Here is a 20,831-nt window from a genome sequence, read left to right as displayed (position 1 = left end):
GAACAGCCAAATGGAGAGATGCATAAGGCAAAGTATGTGGGAAGGCGCACGGAGCTTCCGAGCCCTCTCTGCGTGCACCACTCTCCCAGCACCTCCATGTGTTTACCGGAAGCTCTCTGTACCAGTCCTTCTGGGTTTTTAATGGAGGCTTCATTACATAGGCGTGATTGATTAAATCTTTGGCCATTGGAGATTGAACTCGGTCTCTAGCCCCTCTCCCCTCCCAGGTGGTCTGGGGGCCTGTGGGACTGAAAGTTTCAACACTCTAATTATTTTGTTGGTTCCCTGGCAACCAGCCTCATCCTTTGGAACTTTCCAAAAGTAACCTCATTAAGTCAACTCTGGTGTAGTTGAAAGGTACTTCTTACGAATAACAAAAAGCACTCCTTTCACCTTTATTGCTCTTATCACTTAGGAAATTCCAAGGGTTCTTGGAGCTCTGTGCCAGTAATTGGGACAATGACCAAATATGGTTTTCTTATTATAAATCACAATATCACAACTAGGTTATTAACAAATAAACACTTGAGTTTTCAGTGGCTTAACACAACCAAGGTTTATCTCCCACAGTATGTGTCCAGTACAGGTCCTAGTGCGGTGAGGACTCTGCCATACATAGATGCTCAGCAGCTCAATATCTAGAATGTTACTAGCCACCAAAGCAGGGCAAGAGACAAAAGGATGTTATGCACTGGCCCTTCTATTCTTGATTCCCACTCACATCCCATTGACTAGAATTAATCACAGGCTGGAAAAATGTGGGAGAGAAGGTGGAATATTGTTAGTCCACTACTTCTGTCACACATTCATACAAGTTCAGTTATTCTTCACAGGTATAGATAGCAATGCAACTTAAACATCTGTAGAAAGGTACATCTTGATATGCAAGGATGAATTTCAGATGATATTCTTTTTTGACAGTTTCTTTTCCTTAACAAGATGTCTATTTTTTAAAAGTTGCATTTTGTTCTTAATCTTTCCAAAATAAAGTGTTTAAGGTTGAAATCTTATTTCTAGACTAGAATGCAGTAGTATGAAGAGCCATTGATCATTAACCAACACTATAGACATTGAAATAGTATCAAGGCTCATAATATTTATTTTTGAACACGCAGTGTTACTTTGCAGAGATATTATATTTTGGAAATAGTGACAACGTATTTACAGGATAGCAATAATGAAAATTTTCATTTTCTGTTTCAGTAAACCTGTTGATGTCTATTTTTAATTTGATAAAACCTATAGATTACATATCGCCTAACCCATCCATGATTGCATATCAAAATATGCTAAAGACAGCATACATGCTTCTCTGGATATAGACATTACAAAAGTAATTATTTCAGGCCAGCTTTATTTTGTGTTACATCAGTCACTGGTATTCAGTGTATGTGAATCATACTCCTGCTTTCTTTGGTTTCGGTTCATAATAGAATTCATGGGAGCTAACAAGTTCATGGGTTGAACTTGAAGCCATGAGTGTTTATGCTGCTGCCTTTTAATGATCATAGCACAGAATTCCTTGAGGTTGGGTTCAGGTGGGAAATTCTTCACAAAGACATTATTTGGTAGCATCAACAGCAAGTAATTTTATGGATTAGTGGCACCAAGACAATGGTGTCCTACCTCAACTGGCAGTCAAAAATTTTATGAACAAATTTGTACGATTTCGGGTGGGAAATCAGTGATGGAAGGACTGACTTCGATCCTTTAGAGTTGAACGTCTGCCAGTTTGAAAGGTCAAGTGACATGTGCTTGGGTTGACATAGAATGGCCCATTGTTGGTATATAGTATCTATATAAAGCTTGTTTTGACTTTAAAATGGGATCTTTTAAAAGCTGGTAATTTAGTATACAAGTGCATATAAATGCTAACTTTATGATTCTCTGTTACTTTTACTGTAATAGTTCTTACATGAGCTTTGAGATGCCTTTCCAAATTGCTTTCACACCACTTGATTGAAAGTTTCTAGCTAATCATAATTTCTAGCAAATAAAGCATTACTAACTTCTAATAACTGTATATATTCATAAATTAAAAATGCCATCAAGCTAATTTCTCAGATTTGCCTATTATGATGAATCTGTGCAGTGATAACAGTGAGAAAAATGAACAGTAACCATGAATTGTTTTATAAGTGATCTCATAACTTGTGGACTGCAAAATATTTGTTTATATTATAGCAGCCATTTTTTTAATTTTTATTTTTGAAGGACTTAAAGCCCAGTAATATAGTAGTAAAATCAGACTGCACTTTGAAGATTCTTGACTTTGGACTGGCCAGGACTGCAGGAACTAGTTTTATGATGACACCTTACGTAGTGACTCGCTACTACAGAGCACCTGAGGTCATCCTAGGGATGGGCTACAAAGAAAACGGTCAGCAAACACTATTTACTTGAAATACTGTTCTGATTTATTTGCTTGTGTTTATCAGATTTCTTATGTAAATACTTAAATTGAAGTGCATAGAGTTAAATGTATCGCTGTATGAAATGATGTTTATCAAGAGTTTGAAAGTAACTACAAATTCTGTCATAAATGTTTGGAAAAACTTGGGGCCCCTGTTTATTTAAATACAAATACAAATACATAATCATCAACACTACCATTAGATAAAGAATTTGTTGCCATGGCCCCTGTAACAGAATATATACCATTTTCTTGCCTGTAATTTGAAAATTAGCATTCTAACATGGGCTCAAGAAATCTTAAGTTTGCATTAATGATATTTGCACACATTTCCAATCCCATGACATTAAAGTTAATAGCAGTAGCACTTAGTGCAAACTTTAAGGACTGCAATAAAGCCATTCTGCATAGCTGATGGATAATTAATTTAAGGTTGCCTTTCAGAGAAAACAATGTTTCATCAACGACCTTGTGTCCAGCCTTAAAGAAATGGCATTATTATGTGCGAGTATAGTCAGTTATATGTATCAGCATTAGAATCAAGGTTGAAGAACATTATCAGGCATGTAGTTCGTGAATTTTTAAAAAATTATGCATAAATATACATATATTTATACTTAAGAAATTTTGTTGAATCTCAGTCATTTAAGAGATGAATAAGTCTACACAGGATTTTATTGACTTAAACTATAACTTTTTAAATGTGGTAACTTAATCCAAAATACTTACTAGAATAGGACCTAGACATTTTTTCTAGCAAAGAATCTAAAACAACAGTTCACTTTGAATCAAGAAACTGTATCAAGTCAATTTTTGGGATTCTTTTTTATAAAAGATAACATTGAACTGAGGATTTTAGCTTAATTTTCTTTTCTGAACTCATTAAAAACACTTTAAATATTTACTACTATTCTTTTGTTCTTAAATAAACATGCTGTTGTCTTACTCTTTATCTAAAATTGCCTTATACCCTGTAAAACCCAGTGAGTTAGATTTAGTATTAGACTTTTTTTTTTTTTTTTGAGAATTGCTGCTTTAAGTGACCGGCGTGAAGATTGTTTTTGTATTTGCTGTAAAACCATTGATTGTCACAGATAACGTATAATGTGGCACTCTCTCTTATAATTGTGATCTTGGGAGCTCCCTACCAGAAATTAGCACCAAGAATAACTGTCATGTAAAGAATTGACATGCTTTCCTTTCTTAGGTAAGAATTATATAGATCTACCTTACTGCCTTTATTTTTATTTTTTTGGGCCCCAGGAAACTGAGTCAAATGTAATGCTTAATTATGATAACTACATTAGCCAGCAAGGTTAAACATAAGAACTTCTGCCTTTTATTAACACCTTTCACCCACCCCCACCTGTTTTAACAACTTTATTTTATATGTCTTTTATTGAAAGCCGGCTCAAAGCTTTTTGTAAAGTGTGAGATAATGGAATATATTTAAACTGCCAAATAGACTGAGCAGTTAGACACTGTAAAACTTGCTTTATGTATGAATCAGGCTTATCATATTCTGAGGAAAGTCTTCATTAACCCAGACAATATCTTCTCTCATGCTTGCAGCTTTTGAAATCTGTTTTAAGATGTTTTTCTTAAGATTATGTACATAAGTTGTGTCCTGAATATTTAACTAAAGCTTGCTAGTCTCTATAAAGTCCACAGGGAAAAATTATTTTCATAGATTTTTGCCAAAATGAAAACCCTGGAAAAAATTTTTCTCTGAACTGATTTATGAATGTTAACTTTTCCTCTAAAATTTTATCCTTGAAAGTTGAACTATGCCATAAATATAAAAAGATTTGTATGTATTTTAATGTGAAATTTTAGAGAAACTTTAGTTCCACAGGATTTCTAAAATTTGTTCCTAATCTAGCTCCTGAAATTCTGTAATGAACTGGCAGTCTCCTTATGAGTGTATTAGAAAGTACTGACTTTAAGTTCCCAAGTCCTCCTGTATTGGTAAAGGACATATTTCTAACATCTATTCCTGCCCTTTTCTTCTTTTGCTATTAGACAATTGGGGCCTTCAAACTTCAAAAACAAATGCAAGTTTCTAAAGCTTTCCTTTCAAATTGCTCATTCTCCTCTTGTATTAAACTGCAAGCACTTACTCTTTTTGTCTGATTTTCAAACCCAAAGATATAAAATGTCAGGGTATGTGGTTAGTTTTAATGAAACAGGTGGAGGTCCTCAAATTGCCCATTTCTATGTCTAGCAGATTCTTTTCAGTATTGACTAGAGCTCTCATTTAAAGTTGACAAGGGTCATGGGACTTCCCTGGTGGTCCAGTGGTTAAGACTCCGCATTTCCACCGCAGGGGGCACGGGTTTGATCCTGGTCGGGGAACTAAGATCCTGCATGCTGCGTGGCCAACAAAAAAAAAGAAAAAAATTAAAGTTGGCAAGCGTCAGTAAGTCTACTAGGAGACTCTATAGATAATAAATCTGTGGGAAATTTCATACTGTATTCAGCCAAAACCAACTTCTTAAACCAAAAGCGTTCTGGTTCTATGGGTTTAAAACACTTTAGGTGGAAAACATGAAATATACTTCTTTTACTAGGTTTTTTTAATTGATTATTTGTTCGTTCTCTATGCACTTGTTCCTTTTGGAATAGTAGAGTAAATGCAGCATGGTGTTGCCAAGGAGAAAAATGACCTTCAATTCAGAGTAAACATAGCACCTCTCAAAACGAATTTATTAACTCCAACTTGAAAATTTCTGAAGAGCTTTAGATTAACTTTTTAACTGTAATTATTCATAGAAACATTGTTTCTGTTAAGTATTTTAATATACTAGATTATTTCTGCTCATGCTTTTTTCTTTTATTTGACTTAAAGAGAGAGTATAATGCACAGTTGAACCTCAAAATAGTACAAAGATTTTATTTTTTAAATTTTGCTACCTCATGTACATTTTCAGCCTTACTTATAAGATTTGTGTTTGGATCTTCTTCATATTTTATAAATAAATTTTCAGGGGCAAAATGTGTAGGTTTTTTAAATTATGTGATTTCTGTGCATAGCTCTCACTTTAAATTAGATACGTAGTTAAAACGCCACACGTCACATTTGCTTTTGTGAATCAAAGCCTTTTGACAAATATTTTGTGTTTTAAATTATTCCATTAGCTAAAATTAAAATCACTTTTTTCTTTTGGTGATGTTTTGCAGTTTTTATATAATGCAGTCATATTATGCTTCTTTGATTTTAACGACCTTTTGCTTTGCTTTTCCTTCTTTTGTGCTGCAAACATATAGTGGATTTATGGTCTGTGGGGTGCATTATGGGAGAAATGGTTTGCCACAAAATCCTCTTTCCAGGAAGGGACTGTATCCTTGTGCTGCTGCAGCAGTTTAATTAGTTAGGTGATGAACTTCCTTATGTTCTCTAATGAAAATGAATATAGTGTACATTCATACATGTGGGTTTTTTTAAACAGACGTAAAGTTTGTGGCTGTTATAGTTCAAAAATTGTTGAGATACGAAGCTGAAATGTTTGTAGGCTGCATCTGGCAGTAGGAAATACAGTCTCTGCTGGTAGTTAGAGCACATTCACTGTCATTCATTTTTATTTTATACTGCTTTCTATAATTTTGAAGTATACATGGTGTGTGTGATTTTTTTTAATGTTTATATATATTTTTTTATTTTAACCAAAATCTTTATGTTAATGTCATTGCATTTTGTTTTCAGTTGACATTTGGTCAGTTGGGTGCATCATGGGAGAAATGATCAAAGGTGGTGTTTTGTTCCCAGGTACTGATCGTATCCTTATCTTTGGCCTAAAATGTAGTTTCTAAAGGTCAAAATGTATGACAGCACTTCAGCTTGGTCAGGTATAATGTATTTTGTCTCTCCCTAATAAGAAAGTATTGTTAAATTACTCTTTCAAAATACCACCTGCTATTTGACTTAGACTTTCCTTTCCCTAATTTATTTGTTGTTTCATATGTTAATTCTGAAAACTGCTCAGGTTAATTATCCACAATTATTTGCTGGCTTTGAGTCGATTTATTTAACCTAAATCAAAAGTCATGGCTTGTATTAAATTTTCTAATAATTATACACTTGAGTAAGTCTAGAAGTACTTAGGACATAATATGAATTTTGGAATTGTCTGTTGCTTCTGGTCATCCTTTTGTTTTGTCCTCCCCACTTCCTTTTTTGTTAATGTGCTGTGTGTTCTATGTCTTTTGGTTATTGTCTCATTACTCAACATAACATACTGATCTTTTCATCTGATAATTTCAGCAGTAATAATTTTACATGGTGATGAGTAGATTTGGGTCATGATTTTTGTTCATCTGAATGACTACTAATCTTTATAATAACAGTGATCTGTTATGTGTCTATCAGCTAGTGAAACTTAGAATTGTTTTAGGAAGAGGAATGGGAAAAACCATATTCACTGGGTTACAATAAGAAAGTTTTAGGTCTTAGTCCACGGGGAGGAGTTTGAGGTGTAAACGCTAAAGATTGGAAGGAAAGAGTCCAGAGAATTCTAACCTTACACCTTAACCAAAATACTGAGTCATTTTCTTAAATTTCAGAGCTTTAAAAAAATTTTACTAACATAAGCTGAACAAAGAATGGCAAAAGGAAATGCCATCATTTTCATTGCTACTGGTTTTCTGTTAGTGTAGAAAACTCAAAAAATGCAGGACATGTAATAAATATTTCCTATCTTCTCGGAAATGCATTCACATTTTCTGATAAGCTGGAAGGAAAGGCAAATTTTGTATTCTAAAATTATGTACAGTTTACATTTAGAGTCCTTATGGGTAGTAATTGTCATTTTTCTTTGAGCCACTTACCATTTGTATTTAGAATTTGTGTATTTAGAATATAAGAATTTAGAATTTAAGCTTCCATTTTTATGATAAAATTAGTATTAGTAGACACACACATGCACATAATAAATAAGGTTAACAAAGCTTGTTTACTGATCCTTTTTGTCCACCTACAATCATTGCCTTTTGCAAGGTGGCTGTAAGATTTATAACTGCCACATTCTTTCTTAGGATTTTTTAATTGCCATTTTCTTATTTTAATATGGATATGACTAATATGTTGAACATTAGATACACAGTATTTTTTCTTAGCTACTTGATATTAGATATTGATCAGTGGAATAAAGTTATTGAACAGCTTGGAACACCATGTCCTGAATTCATGAAGAAACTACAACCAACAGTAAGGACTTATGTTGAAAACAGACCTAAATATGCTGGATATAGCTTTGAGAAACTCTTCCCTGATGTACTTTTCCCAGCTGACTCGGAACACAATAAACTTAAAGGTACTTTTTATAAACATATATCTTTAATTCCATTGTGGGTAGGTGGGTGGTTGTGGAGGGGGTTTATGAGGGTATATTCATATTCTCATGGGACATAACATTGTCTCTGGGTAATGGAACAGTGTGAGGTTTTAGTTCTTTTTAGTTATTTTTTTGTGATTTTATATTTTTTAATCATATGTATGACCTAATTTTATAGTAAATCTATTCTGCTTAAAACATTTTTTAATAAATGATAATTTCAAGTTTCTGAAATTTATTGATAAGTTTAAAGCTTTTATGAGATACGTGTACATTAACGTCTCATTATTTTTGCAGCCAGTCAGGCAAGGGATTTGTTATCTAAAATGCTGGTAATTGATGCATCTAAAAGGATTTCTGTAGATGAAGCTCTCCAGCACCCGTATATCAACGTCTGGTATGATCCTTCTGAAGCAGAAGCTGTAAGTTCATTTCTTTAATGTTTGAAGACTATATTGTACCCTTAGAGTTAGAATTATACGTTTGGAGGATATTTTAAAATTTTAAATAAAAATATAAATAAATGATGATGGCGTTTTTCTGTTTTTGCATGAAAAGTTTCTTAAGAGAATGAACATATCCAAGTACCTCCTACACAAAATAAAGTCCCCCCCACTGTTTCTCGCCTTTTTGCCGTGATACCTTGTATGCTGAGCTAGAATGTTGAGCACTTTGGGAAAACAACTTAGTTGTAAACAAATTATTATATCCAAATCATAGCACAATTCTATGATATAAATGAAATGTGACCATTTCAAAAACAGGAAGAAAAGAAAAAGACGGTTAAACATCTTTTTTCCTGTCACTGTTCTCTCTACGCGAGATCAGTGTTGATCATTGATCAATCTTGGCCTAATGATGTATTTTTCCAAGTCTGGCTAACGTTTCAAATAATTGTAAACAATTTATATACTCCCAATAAACTGACTCAATTATTGTTGCCTTGTTTTTCAGCCACCACCAAAGATACCTGACAAGCAGTTAGATGAAAGGGAACACACAATAGAAGAGTGGAAAGGTAACATTCACCAGATTCTTTAAGATGAAGCTGAAAGAGCTCTGGCTTTCTATGTTGATTTATTCATCATTTTAGGGAAATGAAAGATATTTTCTATTATTCGTAACTGATATTTAATAATATGATTTAATATTTTTACAAAAGTAGAGAGTATGTCTCCTTCCCTCACTGACTTAATCCCAGTGTCTTTGTTCCCCACCCCAGACAAAGACACATTTGTGCTTTCTGGAACTTTTATGTTCTTCCATAGTCTACAAAAATACAAACTTGTGTGTTTAATGTCTCCCCCTTCTCCTCTCCCACCCTGTTTTAATCACATATGGTTGTATACAGTGCACACTTGCTTTGTTGATATAATCGTATATTTTAGAGATTATTCGCTCTTGTTCCATATACCTGGCTCATTTGGTTTAATAGCCGGTTAGTGATCTGCTGTTCGCCTGTGTCACAGGGTTCTGTATCTAACAACCATTTGAAGAGCATTTAAGTTGTGTCTAGTCTGTTGTTACAAACAACTCTGCAGTGTTCTTGTGCACATCTGAGAACATGCCTGTAAGAAAAATCCTACAAGGAGATTCACTGGGCCAAAGGACATTTTTCAGTTATTTCCAATTACTCTCGAGAGAAATTGTAGCAGTTTACACTTCCATCAGCATTTTATGGGAATGTCTCTTTTACCCCCACCCTCACCAACAGAGTGAGTTAATTTTCAATCTTTGCATATCTAATAGTTTTATTTTATTGTTTTACTTTGGTTGAACATTAATAATGCTTTGAAAGTCATGACAATGTTAAAATATTTCTTTCTTTAAAAGATTCCCTGGGACAGTTCAGCCAGGTAATTTTTAGATCCTGCTTGCCTCCATTTATATTGTTGTCATTTTATATTTTGACCACTTTTGTAACTACATGACTTTGGACAAGTCACTTAAAATCAGGTAGACAGAAGACATGTTATTAAGAGCTAAGAACCTAAATACTTGGAAGGCAACAATATAAACCGGAGCATGTAATCCATCTACAAATTTATTTGGGAGGAATGAATTTGATTCTTTCTTCTTAGGAATAACCAGAGATTAGTTTTCGCTAAGTCGACTTTGGGAGACATATAGTTAGACTCTGTAGAGCCCACCAGGATGATAGAATTGGGTAGAACCTAGTGCATCTATATATGTAATATACAGGAGTATAGAAACTATAGATCAGAGTATGTATTAAAGTATCTAACCTTTTTTTTCATATATATATTTTTATATATATAAAATTTTATATATATAATATATATAAAATTTTATATATATAAAAATATATATTTTTATATAAATATATATATATATTTTTATATATCATTATATTTACAGTAAACATTTATGGTATTTCATGGAATCTTAATAGGCCACCAATTGTAAAACACACTAGTATGTACCACTAAGAAAGAAGAAATAATGCCAGTTGTACTGCACGACTGATTATAGATGCAACCCAGTTTCAAAGATATTAAACTGTGAAAAAAGTACATCTTAAAATCAGTGAAACATTGTATTTTCATTTGTATATGGTTATATCTGGGATTTTTGATTACTGTAAGCATGTTTATCTTTATTCTGTATCTTATTTTCCTAGCTCCAAATGCCATTTAGTAATTACCTACAAACCCCCTTTTTCAAGATCTGCTTAAGAATTTTAGCATCATAACAGAAAAATTCATTGCCAAAGCCATTAACTACAGATTGCTTTGTCTAGTTAGTACTCCTGATTAGCTTTGGTTCTTCTGCCTCAGTCCCATTTTACAAAGGAGTATTTTCTCTCTCTTTTTAATCCTCCTATCTGGAATGCTTATCATTCCTTTTTGTTTCTTTAAAGAAAAGCATCTCCCATTCTTTCCTCTATCAAGACTTGCTATTTTTCTTCTTCCCAGCCCAAGTAGGTTACCATCGCAAGCAAACTTAGGCGTCTCCAGCTCTTGTTCATCCCAACATATCCACTTGTTTTACCTTATTATCAACATAAATGTTGCCATACCCTGTGATCAGAAATCATTTATTGAAAGTTTAATGTAAAGAATTACAGACTCCTTGAAATTCTGTGCAACAATTTTTGTTTATACATTTTTCTCAGAAGAGGGTTCATTGCTTTTATACAGTTCTCAAAGGATTTTATGACCCAGAGATGATGATGAATAATGGCAATGTTAGCATCCACCAGAAGGTTCTTCTTAAGTCAGCATTCAGACTCATAAGGCACATCACACTTGACATCAGGATCGTGTAGAAGAATACAGGGCAGGAGGCACGTACACTGCAGGGCAGGATCTGGTGTTACTCTTCAGTTGGAGTAGTCCTCCCAGCAGTCCACCCACTGTCCAGAAGCCTAGTTAAAGACCAAGATTCTCATGAAGAAATTCTTGACAGTCATAGCATGCCATGCTTCAACTCAGAAGGAGTTAAAGTATAGTTACCTGATTCTTTTCCTTTAATAAAAATATATTTATATTCTATTCTGATTAAAGAAGGTTCCACATACTCTTGCATTTAAATCTTTTAACAGATATCTGGGTAAGTACCTACAGTGTACCAGGTACAATGCCAGGGCTCAGGAAATAGAAGTTAAAGACAAATTTGATTCAAGCCCTTACTGAGAGAATTAAATTAGCATTTGCTGTACAGAATGATATGGTATAGTACAAAGTGTTGGTGGAGTAAAAAAGATAAAGCTTCTAACCCCAGCTCTATCTTAATCCAACTTCTGGAATATTACAGCAGAGACTTTGCTTCTTTCAATATAATTCATGGTTGAGGATCAAGAAATTGTTATTAACACCTTTGAATCTTAGGCTGACACTTCTGGACCCTCTGCCATTGCAAGAACACCATTCGAAGTACTTAGTGTGTGCAAAAATTTTTTGCTTAAAACATACATATCTTGGGAGATTGCCTCTCAGACTTTGAAAAGTTTTTGTTCACCTCTTTTTCAGAATTGATATACAAAGAAGTTATGGACTTGGAGGAGAGAACCAAGAATGGAGTTATACGGGGGCAACCCTCTCCTTTAGGTTGGTTACAATATAAGCTTAGTTAAGATTACAGTTTACTTCTTGTGTTGTAGTCTTCAGTGGCCTGAAACCTTCAGTTCTTTCCATATTTAGTACCATTAGTATTCAAAGTTTATTAACTATAAGGAATACAATTTCTGTGGTAAATTTGAAAGCATTGGTACACTGTTCTATCAGTACATTGTACTAGTATATCAGTAACTGACTTCATAAAATGCGTATCTTTTTCTTTGATACTGACATCCTATTGAAGAACAGAAATTTAAAATGTTTTTTGGTGGTTGTTGGCATTGTTGTCTTTAAAGAAGAAATTTATCACAATTCAATATATTTACCTTTCTGTGATTTAACAGTCCTTACTTTGGATAAATAAACTAAAACTTCATGGCAAAATTCTGTACGGGATGCCAATTTTGTACATGATACCTCTTTCTCATTTTGGTATTTTTGATTTGTTTAAGGCAGTAGCATTAAAACTGCTGTCAGAAGGTATTCTAGCTCTTAAGAACATTGGTTTGCAGGAGTTAAACATTTTCTTTTATCATAAGCTCATCTTATATTAAATTTTAGTACTTGTTAAAGCATAAAGAATTTAAAGGAAAAGTTAAATGACAGGTAACATGTACATATCAAGTACATACTACATGACAGACACTGATAGTTTTTGTACTTTGTTTCATTCAGCCCCCCAGAACCCTGAGGAAGGGGTTGTTGTGCACATTTTACAGATGAGGAAACAAGTTTAGAAAAATTAAATGATATAAGACTACAAATCTTTTGTGTAGAAAAGCAATACTTGAAGCCATGTTTATCAGTAACTTCAGAGGGCATGGTTTTTCCAGCATCCCATATGGCTGGCAACAGAGAATAGGGCAGTTTTAGGGAAGAGATTAAATTTGAGCTGAGCCTTGAAGGCTGAGTAAGGTTTCAACAGGTAGGTCTTGAATTTGCGTGAAACTATGCCATTTTAATCCTTCTAAAATTCTTATACATTCTAAGAAAAAAAAGGATATATTTAGCATCAATGAAGTAAGATATATAGGTATAGTTTCAGGTGCCCATTTTGTTGTACTATAAACATATATTTGTTTAAATAATTTTTGTAGCTTCCTATGACATTTTTGGTTATATTTTGAGTTCTTTTAATTCTTTGTTTTTTAAACCTTGATCAAGAATGCAGTCTTCCAAATTTTAATATAGATCCTCTTGAAAACATAAATTGGTTTCAACAGCTTTTTACCTACAATTAGCTGTAACAAAAGCTATCTTATAAATGCTTTAATAACTCAGTTAATTAGCTTTGTATTGATATACAGTAGTCATATAAGTGAATTGTTCATGATGGAGGCTTGAATGGAATTTGAAAAGTCCATTTTTAGGGAAGTTTTATACTTTAGCATACTGTCCTAGTGATGGCACATCCTAAGTGTCAAATGTTTGAGTAAACTTAATAATCTCATGAGATAGATAGAGCAGTTGTGTTTGTTCTTAATTTATAAGTGAAAAATTTGAATCCTAGACAACACTTAACTATGGTTACAAAATAAGTCAGTGGAAAGGACAGGACTGCAAGTTTCTAGACATTTTCTGGATTCTCAGTTATAGCTGGCAAAGAAGAGTGTTAGTAAATTAATCTGTTATAAAAATATTCAGTTCTTGATTATATGCAAAAACAGAAGATAAGTATTTGATGACTCAGAATATCAGATAATCACAATACCATTTTGACTTGATTTTAAAAAGTAAATATTTTTCCCTCTGGATTGCCTCTTATCTTTATTTTGAGTTGGCTAATACTAAAATGAGTTTGCATACCTTTGAGTGTGTATAGTCACTGAGAGGGAAATGACCCAGATATCTGAAATTAAAGATTTTTCCATATTATTGCTGTCCGGATATTGAGAATTTACTATTGGCTTGGCCCAAAAGTTGGTTTGGGTTTTTCTGTAACTTACGGGAAAACCCGAATGAACTTTTTGGCCAACCCAATATATTACTTTAAAGGTCAGAAGTAAACAAGTTTTTTTTTCCTTAGGTATTTGATTTTCAGATTAAAAAGTTAACTGTTTAATTATGATGCATTTAAAACACAACATTGTAAAGCAATTATACTCCAATAAAGATGTTTAAATAAAAATCAATTCAAGAGAAAAAAATGATTTTTATTAGATTAAAAAATTTGGATGAAATAAAATTTGAATAAAGAAGTAGAGGCATGAAAAAGTATATAGAACCCTTTTATGATTTGAATGTTTCAGTACAGGTCTTTGAAGCTAGCCATAATGTTGTATACTCTTTAGTCAGAAAAGGTGCATTCTGTAGTGTACCAATTGAACTTTTAAAAGTTTAGTATCTTCATTTCACTCTGGCTGGGAGCCTAATGGGTTCTTGGGTCTAGAAGGTTATCACATTTCTCCTTTTCCTCTCTATTAGGCCTGAAGTACCCAGTCTGCTTTTCTTTCCCAGTGTACCTCCCATCACCTGCTCTATCCCTTGTGGTTCCATTCCTTTCTGTTTCCCAGTCCCTGCCCCACTGCCCTAAAGATTTGCCTATTCCCATTCCCTAGCTATTTCATTGTTAGATTTGAAGACAAGCTCTCAGAGGATCTTTCATATTTAAGTGTTTTTATTGCTTGTCATTGGACACAAAGGAGGGATAATTTCAAACAATGAGGTGCTGCGTTCTGGAACAGTGGTTTTCAACCTGCTTAGTTTTAACATCATTGGGTCCCTGAAACTCACCCCTATTCTTATGGCTCAGTTTGAAAACCATTGGTTTTTATTCCATGAATGTGTTCTTAGGAACTTTTGTATAACTTGCGTTATTTAATATACTCAAATTTGAAGAGACTCTTATTTAGTGCTCATGTAGTTCAAAAGCACTTACCTAGTGCATGAATCACCTTTAACTTTTCCCAACACCACGGTGTCATTCCCTTCCCTTCCTGACCCAACCCCCTTGAGAGGATTTTTCTATAGGTTAAGTATTCCTGTTGCTTTTTAAAATCCAGGAAATGCTTGTTAGGCTATACTTTTGGTAAAGGAAACAGTCTCCCCCTACTTTCGTGTTTAATAAGTCTGTATTTGCATTTACCAAGTACTTATTAGAACTGAAATAACAAGACTTGAGTTTACCTAACTGGGGCACTTGTGTGGCTCGGCAAGTCACGTAACCAAATGGGGCGGTTGAACTGAGGATCCTTTGAATTAAAATGATTTTAATCTTCGTCTTGGCTTTTGCTTTAAAACAAGATGTACCAGAAGGATTGTTTGGACTTTGCAGTGAGAAGATATCATAGAGCATTTTTTATTAGGGCAGTAGTTTTTTTAAAAATTTATTTTATTGAAGTATAGTTGATTTACAACATTACATTAGTTTCTGGTGTACAGCAAAGTGATTCAGTTATACATATATACAATAGTTCGCATCTGCTAATCCCAAACTCCCAATCCATCCCTCCCCCACCACCCCCTCCTGCTTGGCAACCATAAGTCTGTTCTCTATGTAAGTCTGTTTCTGTTTCATAGATAAGTTCATTTGTGTCATATTTTAGATTCCACATATAAGTGATATCATATGTTATTTGTCTTTCTCTTTCTGACTTACTTCACTTAGTATGGTAATCTCTAGGTCCATCCGTGTTGCTGCAAATGGCATTATTTTGTTATTTTTTTATGGCTGAGTAGTATTCCATTGTATATATGTACCACATCTTCATTATCCATTCATCTGTCATTGGACATATAGGTTGCTTCCATGTTTTGGCTGTTTAAATAGCACTTCAGTGAACATTGGGGTATATGTATCTTTTCAAAGTATAGTTTTGTCTGGATATATGCCCAAGAGTGGGATTGCTGGATCATATGGCAATTCTCTTTTTAGTTTTTTGAGGAACCTCCATACTGTTTTCCGCAGTGGCTGCACCAATTTACATTTATTAGGGCAGTAGTTTTTAACTCTTTGAGTCATACATTCCTTTGAGATCCTCTCTCCAACAAAATGCAATGCAGACAGTTTTGCATGTATTATTAAGTGTTATTCACACACAGTCTGAAGCCAATTCATGAGTCTTGCCGTAGGACCATTTCTAACTATAGCTTGGACTTAATAATTCTTGTCCTGAACTGAAAATGAAAAACAAATTAGTAGAAAGGACAGGTTACCAGACGTTTTCAGAATTCTTACCTCGTAGCTAGCAGTGAAAAGTGTTTGTTAGTGTTGTGTTGAATATCACTTGTGATTATTTTTAGTGAGCCTTTTAAAACCAAAAGAAAAATTATTGACCACTAGAGGTGGTCAGTACAGTACAAGTAGCTCGGTCTGCAACTCTGTCTGCAACTGATTTGCTGTTTTGTTTCTCATAGCACAGGTGCAGCAGTGATCAATGGCTCTCAGCATCCATCGTCATCATCGTCTGTCAATGATGTGTCTTCAATGTCAACAGATCCGACTTTGGCCTCGGATACAGACAGCAGTCTAGAAGCATCAGCTGGACCTCTGGGCTGCTGTAGATGACTACTTGGGCCTTGTGGGGGTGGGAGGGATGGGGAGTTGTTTAGTCATTGATAGAACTACTTTGAAAACAATTCAGTGGTCTTATTTTTGAGTGATTTTTCAAAAACATAGAATTCATTTTGTAGTAAAGTAGTTTTTTTCTTAATTTCAAGTGATGTAATTTAAAACTTAAGTTGTGTTTTAAAACAGCAACAAAACTGTATTTTTGCTGTAATTAACTGTATAATGTAAACCTAATTATTTTATCATGGTTTAAAATTTTTGCATATTTGCTTTATCTTATGCTGCTGATTTTTTTTTTTTACTGAATTTGTAAGATTTTGTTTATCAAAGCAACTATTATGTGGTGACTTGCCTATATCATGAATTATTTAAGATTTTTATAGTTTTTTTTATTAGAATTTATTCAGATGTTTTGTTCATGATGCTATCCTTTAGGGTTATGTGCTTATCAATGAAATAACCCCAGAGGAGTGAGGGAAAATAACCTGTAGCCAGTTATATTCAGGAATAACTACTGTAAATGATGAACGTGTTAAAAAAAAAACCTCCAATATTTGCTACTTGCCAATTCTAATTTAGTTACAACAATTGGTAGGTAATCCTACATGAATTTTGGCAAAAGCCCCATCATCTAAATGGTAGAATAACTCAGAGCATGTCTTTGAAGATGTTGGGCATCTACCACCACCCTCCTATCCCCCATCCTACCCACCAAAAGTAAGAGAATATGGTGTTTTCTGCAAATTTGTGGCATGCTCAAAGCTTATGATCACGTAAAGTCAAGAGGATACTTCATGAATAATACATTTCAATGGAAATAAACAGATGGTTCACCTTTACTAGCTATGAGCCTGTTTTTATATACACTGAGTTAATCTACTCAGGCTGTAGGTCCCAGCAATGACTTAGAGTCTGGTCTTTCTCTTTCCTGCAGCCTCGGGCCCTTGGGCCTATTTGGTTTCTAGAGTGTCAGTCAGTTGAGCACCAGTTCTCAGGGTGTTTCTGGCCATTTGATTCTACCTGTGGCATAATCATATTTATACTAGCTGTTGGGAGGTTCCAAAGCCTACTTAGATTTCTGTAGGTGATGTATAAAATGAGCAATATACCGTTCATCTGAAAATAGTAGCACACAGCCATATATAGGATATCATTTTCTAAGGACTGTTTCTTCACATTGAGTAGAGCAGGCATAATTGGTGGTTATTTAGTCTGAGTCTTTAATTTTTTTATACCTGATTTTCAATAAAACACACAATGTGGATGTTGAACAGTGTAAGAATGGTGCTGCTCCTGACAGTTGTATGTTAACTGTTTACATTTTATATCTGCAGAATTATTTCTCTATAACTGAATTTTTCTTAAGTAAAATGTCATTGAAGTCTCATTATATCTGAAATACGTTGTCTGTAATGCCCCAGGCACTTTTTGTTATTTTTGGAACAAGAGGCATTTCATGTAATGAACTGGGAAATGCATACTTAAGTAAGCTAAAGGTTCTAGGCAGAAAGCCCAATGGAATTAATGACCAGCAGGAGCAAGAACTGGTGCGGCTCAACGTGCAGCGTCTGAAAGTCCACTTGGCATGTTATTCATATATTCAGTGCAAAATTCGTTTTGAGTAAGGTATTTTAGGTCATTGTTAATGTGCAATATTTAGGATTAAAATACATTAATAGCCATTTTATATGCTTTGAAATAGTAAGTTTGTCTTTGATGGTTTAAAGTGATGATTTCTAGCCTCTTTTGAAGTTGGCAGCCTTTTTATTAATCCCTTTTCTACTGATATGACAGGGTGCATTAATTAGGCAAATTAAAGTTTTAAGACTATAACACCTTTTGAATTGTAGAAACAGGATTGGATTTACAATTTCAGAAGAAATTTGAGCATGAGTGTGTTCCTAGTTTTTATTAGTTTGACAGTTAACTAGCTTTATTTCTATAGGATAGATTATTTCACTATTGCACTTTAACAACTGACATGCTCTCAGAAGATTCCCTTATTTTCTGTTTCCTCGCTGATAAGCCATCTCTTGATACAGATTTTGGTTAAGCAAGGAAAACCAAGTGTTGTTACAGTATTGTTTGTTGTAAATGCCAGCTCCCACTTGCCAACCAGCATGTTTCAGTTGATCAGAGAAAATCAACTCCTATTAGTCATGTAGACTAAAATACTTGTTATATCCTGAAAACAAAGTTTAAGTGTTGCTTGTCCTGGGTTTTTAAAAATGCAATAGCTAAATACAACCTTCCCTCTTCTCTTAACTGTATTAAAGTAAAAATGTGCTAGTTCTTTGTATTTTACTTTTGAACCTTTAAAAACATCTTAAACATTTTTTTAAAGAAATTACAAATAAGATTTCTGTCAAGCAGTACTTACGTAAAGCCACTTTGCTTATCTTATAACTTTGTTTTTTCAACTTTATATACTTAATATACCCATGGTCTTACTGTCAGAAAATTACTTTGACCAAGATATATTGTTTAACTTCATAGGTTAGGAAAGAGACAATAATTCTTTCTACATATTTCTTCCTGGTTACTGTTCTGTTACCCTCTAATATAAACTATTTGTTAAATGATTGTGTTGTTGGGATTGCTTAATTATAATAGACATAGACAAAGCATCTCAACTCTTCATACTGTTTGCTGAACAGTTCTCATTTTGTTACACACCCTCGGCTGCTGATTGTTCCTGGTATGCACTCTTCCAAGTTGGTAAAGGTACAGTGCATTCACACCAGACTTCCTAAGAGAAATGCCAGCCTCTTAAGTGAAAAGGCTACCATACAAACCCCTTAACGATATCAAGAAGCTTGATTATATGTGAAGCAACAGACTTTCTCATAAGCCCTTTCATTATTTTGTTCCATGCTAATCCTGCTGTGTTGTCTAAAAAGGTAAAGGTGAAGAGGACATGGATGATCTGATAGTGAAATCAGCAGCAGGCAAGTGAAGCCGTTTGGGGTTACAGATAAGACTTGGTATACAGTATCGGCCAGTATGTGCTACACTATGAAGATGTAACTACTCATTGTTGCCTAGGCACAAGCCTGTACAACATTTTGAGGTAAAAACATAGTCTATTTTCAAAAATACTGTTGTAGTTTGTTTGTGAGTGTTGTTCATTAGTCACACATTAGCTGTAGAGTGAATGCATGATGCCCCATGACCCCAGTAAACTCTTACCGGTAGAAAAACCAAACACTACTGTTCTGTCATTAGCAGACCTCTTAAATGTTGCCTCTGGATCCTTTACATTTTAGTATACATTGTGTTTCTACTGATCTCTCTTAGGTTTTTCCCGAATCAGAGGAAACTAATTTTTCCTTAATAGCAAGCAAGATGAAGATGTATAAGGGCATTGAAGCAGAAATGTGTAGTTTGGGGTACGATTAGAAAACTGGTAAGGAAAACAAAAGTCCTAATTAATTTCAAACTAACTGCTCTTAGTTAAGTGCTCTTAAGGAGAGTCTAGTAAGAGTAACACATTCTGGCCATTTCTAATTTAGATTCTCTTTGTTACTGAAACTTCTGAGAAATACTACCTGTGGATTAGTTTTACACAATGTTTTTTTCTCACAATAACTTACAAATTAAACTAGGTTTTTATTGAACTACCTCACACTAATTTTCTGTGCTTTCCCAAGTAAGTGGTTGCCCTTACTGTTAGATCTTCGCTGAGTGAATTATAAATGTGTGTTAAATACTTCATAGCCAGTGTCGACACAATACCAGTAAGTATGTAAAATATATACCTTGCATCGGTAAGAGAGACTCACCTGTAAAATCTTTCACTGTAAAATCTTTCACTGTAAAATCTTTCATACTTGGAGTATGGTGTTAGATGTGCTCGTTGGACATAATTACTGTCTGTTTTTGTAAGTAGAAACCTGCTCGTGATATCAGTCCATTCTTTACATTTTACAGAAGGAATAAATCTTAGTAAATTTTACGAAGAAATAAATTACTTTTGTAGGCCCAATATTTGGTATATTTTTGAGAAGCTCTTAATCTTTTAGCTGAATGATGAAGTTAAACTGAACTAGCTGTCTACCTGGACTGTGACATCTATTTTCTCATTATAGTTTATCCTGTTCAACAGGTTTTGAAACCTGAAACCCAAGTATCATAATTGACATTTGCTTTTCTCCCTATATGATGCCATTCCTTCTTCATTTCCTCTCTCTTCCCTGTGTTCCATTCCCTCTCCTCTCCCCTCCTCTAGATAAAACAAATGGGGCACTTTGTAGGGAATGCTGAGATAATTATTGTGGTTTTTAATCATTCATGCCCTAGTCATTAAACATGCACCACTGGAATGTAAACAATGTTATCTAGTATGTTAATTGGTTATAATATTTTAAATAAAAAAGAAAAAAGTGATATGAAAATTATGAAATTAAGAGTTTTTCATTGAAAACAAAATATAAATTTTTGATAAAAAGTTTTTCTGGGCAATTTTAAGATTTCCTATGGATTGAGATCAAAGGGGTGCT

General features: G+C 33.9%; 1 protein-coding gene across 5 annotated transcripts in view; it reads left to right on the top strand.

Annotated features, from left to right (window-relative positions):
- Positions 1-20,831, top strand: part of MAPK8 (mitogen-activated protein kinase 8) — a 118,003-nt gene that overhangs the window by 94,274 nt on the left and 2,898 nt on the right. For 2 of the 5 annotated variants that reach the window (XM_082854213.1, XM_082854215.1), the window contains 7 exons: positions 2,215-2,380; positions 6,117-6,188; positions 7,540-7,722; positions 8,041-8,165; positions 8,698-8,761; positions 11,736-11,813; positions 16,184-20,127. In XM_082854213.1, coding sequence (XP_082710339.1) covers positions 2,215-2,380; positions 6,117-6,188; positions 7,540-7,722; positions 8,041-8,165; positions 8,698-8,761; positions 11,736-11,813; positions 16,184-16,329 — 834 coding nt within the window. In that variant the 3' untranslated portion in view covers positions 16,330-20,127. Of the gene's footprint in view, positions 1-2,214; positions 2,381-6,116; positions 6,189-7,539; positions 7,723-8,040; positions 8,166-8,697; positions 8,762-11,735; positions 11,814-16,178; positions 20,128-20,831 lie in introns of those variants that run through there. The other 3 variants (XR_014326732.1, XR_014326731.1, XM_082854214.1) reach the window with 3 other exon arrangements.

The sequence above is a fragment of the Leucopleurus acutus genome (genome assembly GCF_964270905.1).
Source record: "Leucopleurus acutus genome assembly, chromosome: 14".
Lineage (NCBI taxonomy): Eukaryota > Metazoa > Chordata > Mammalia > Artiodactyla > Delphinidae > Leucopleurus > Leucopleurus acutus.
Note: the sequence above shows the minus strand (reverse complement) of the source record. Positions and strands in the feature narration are given on the sequence as shown.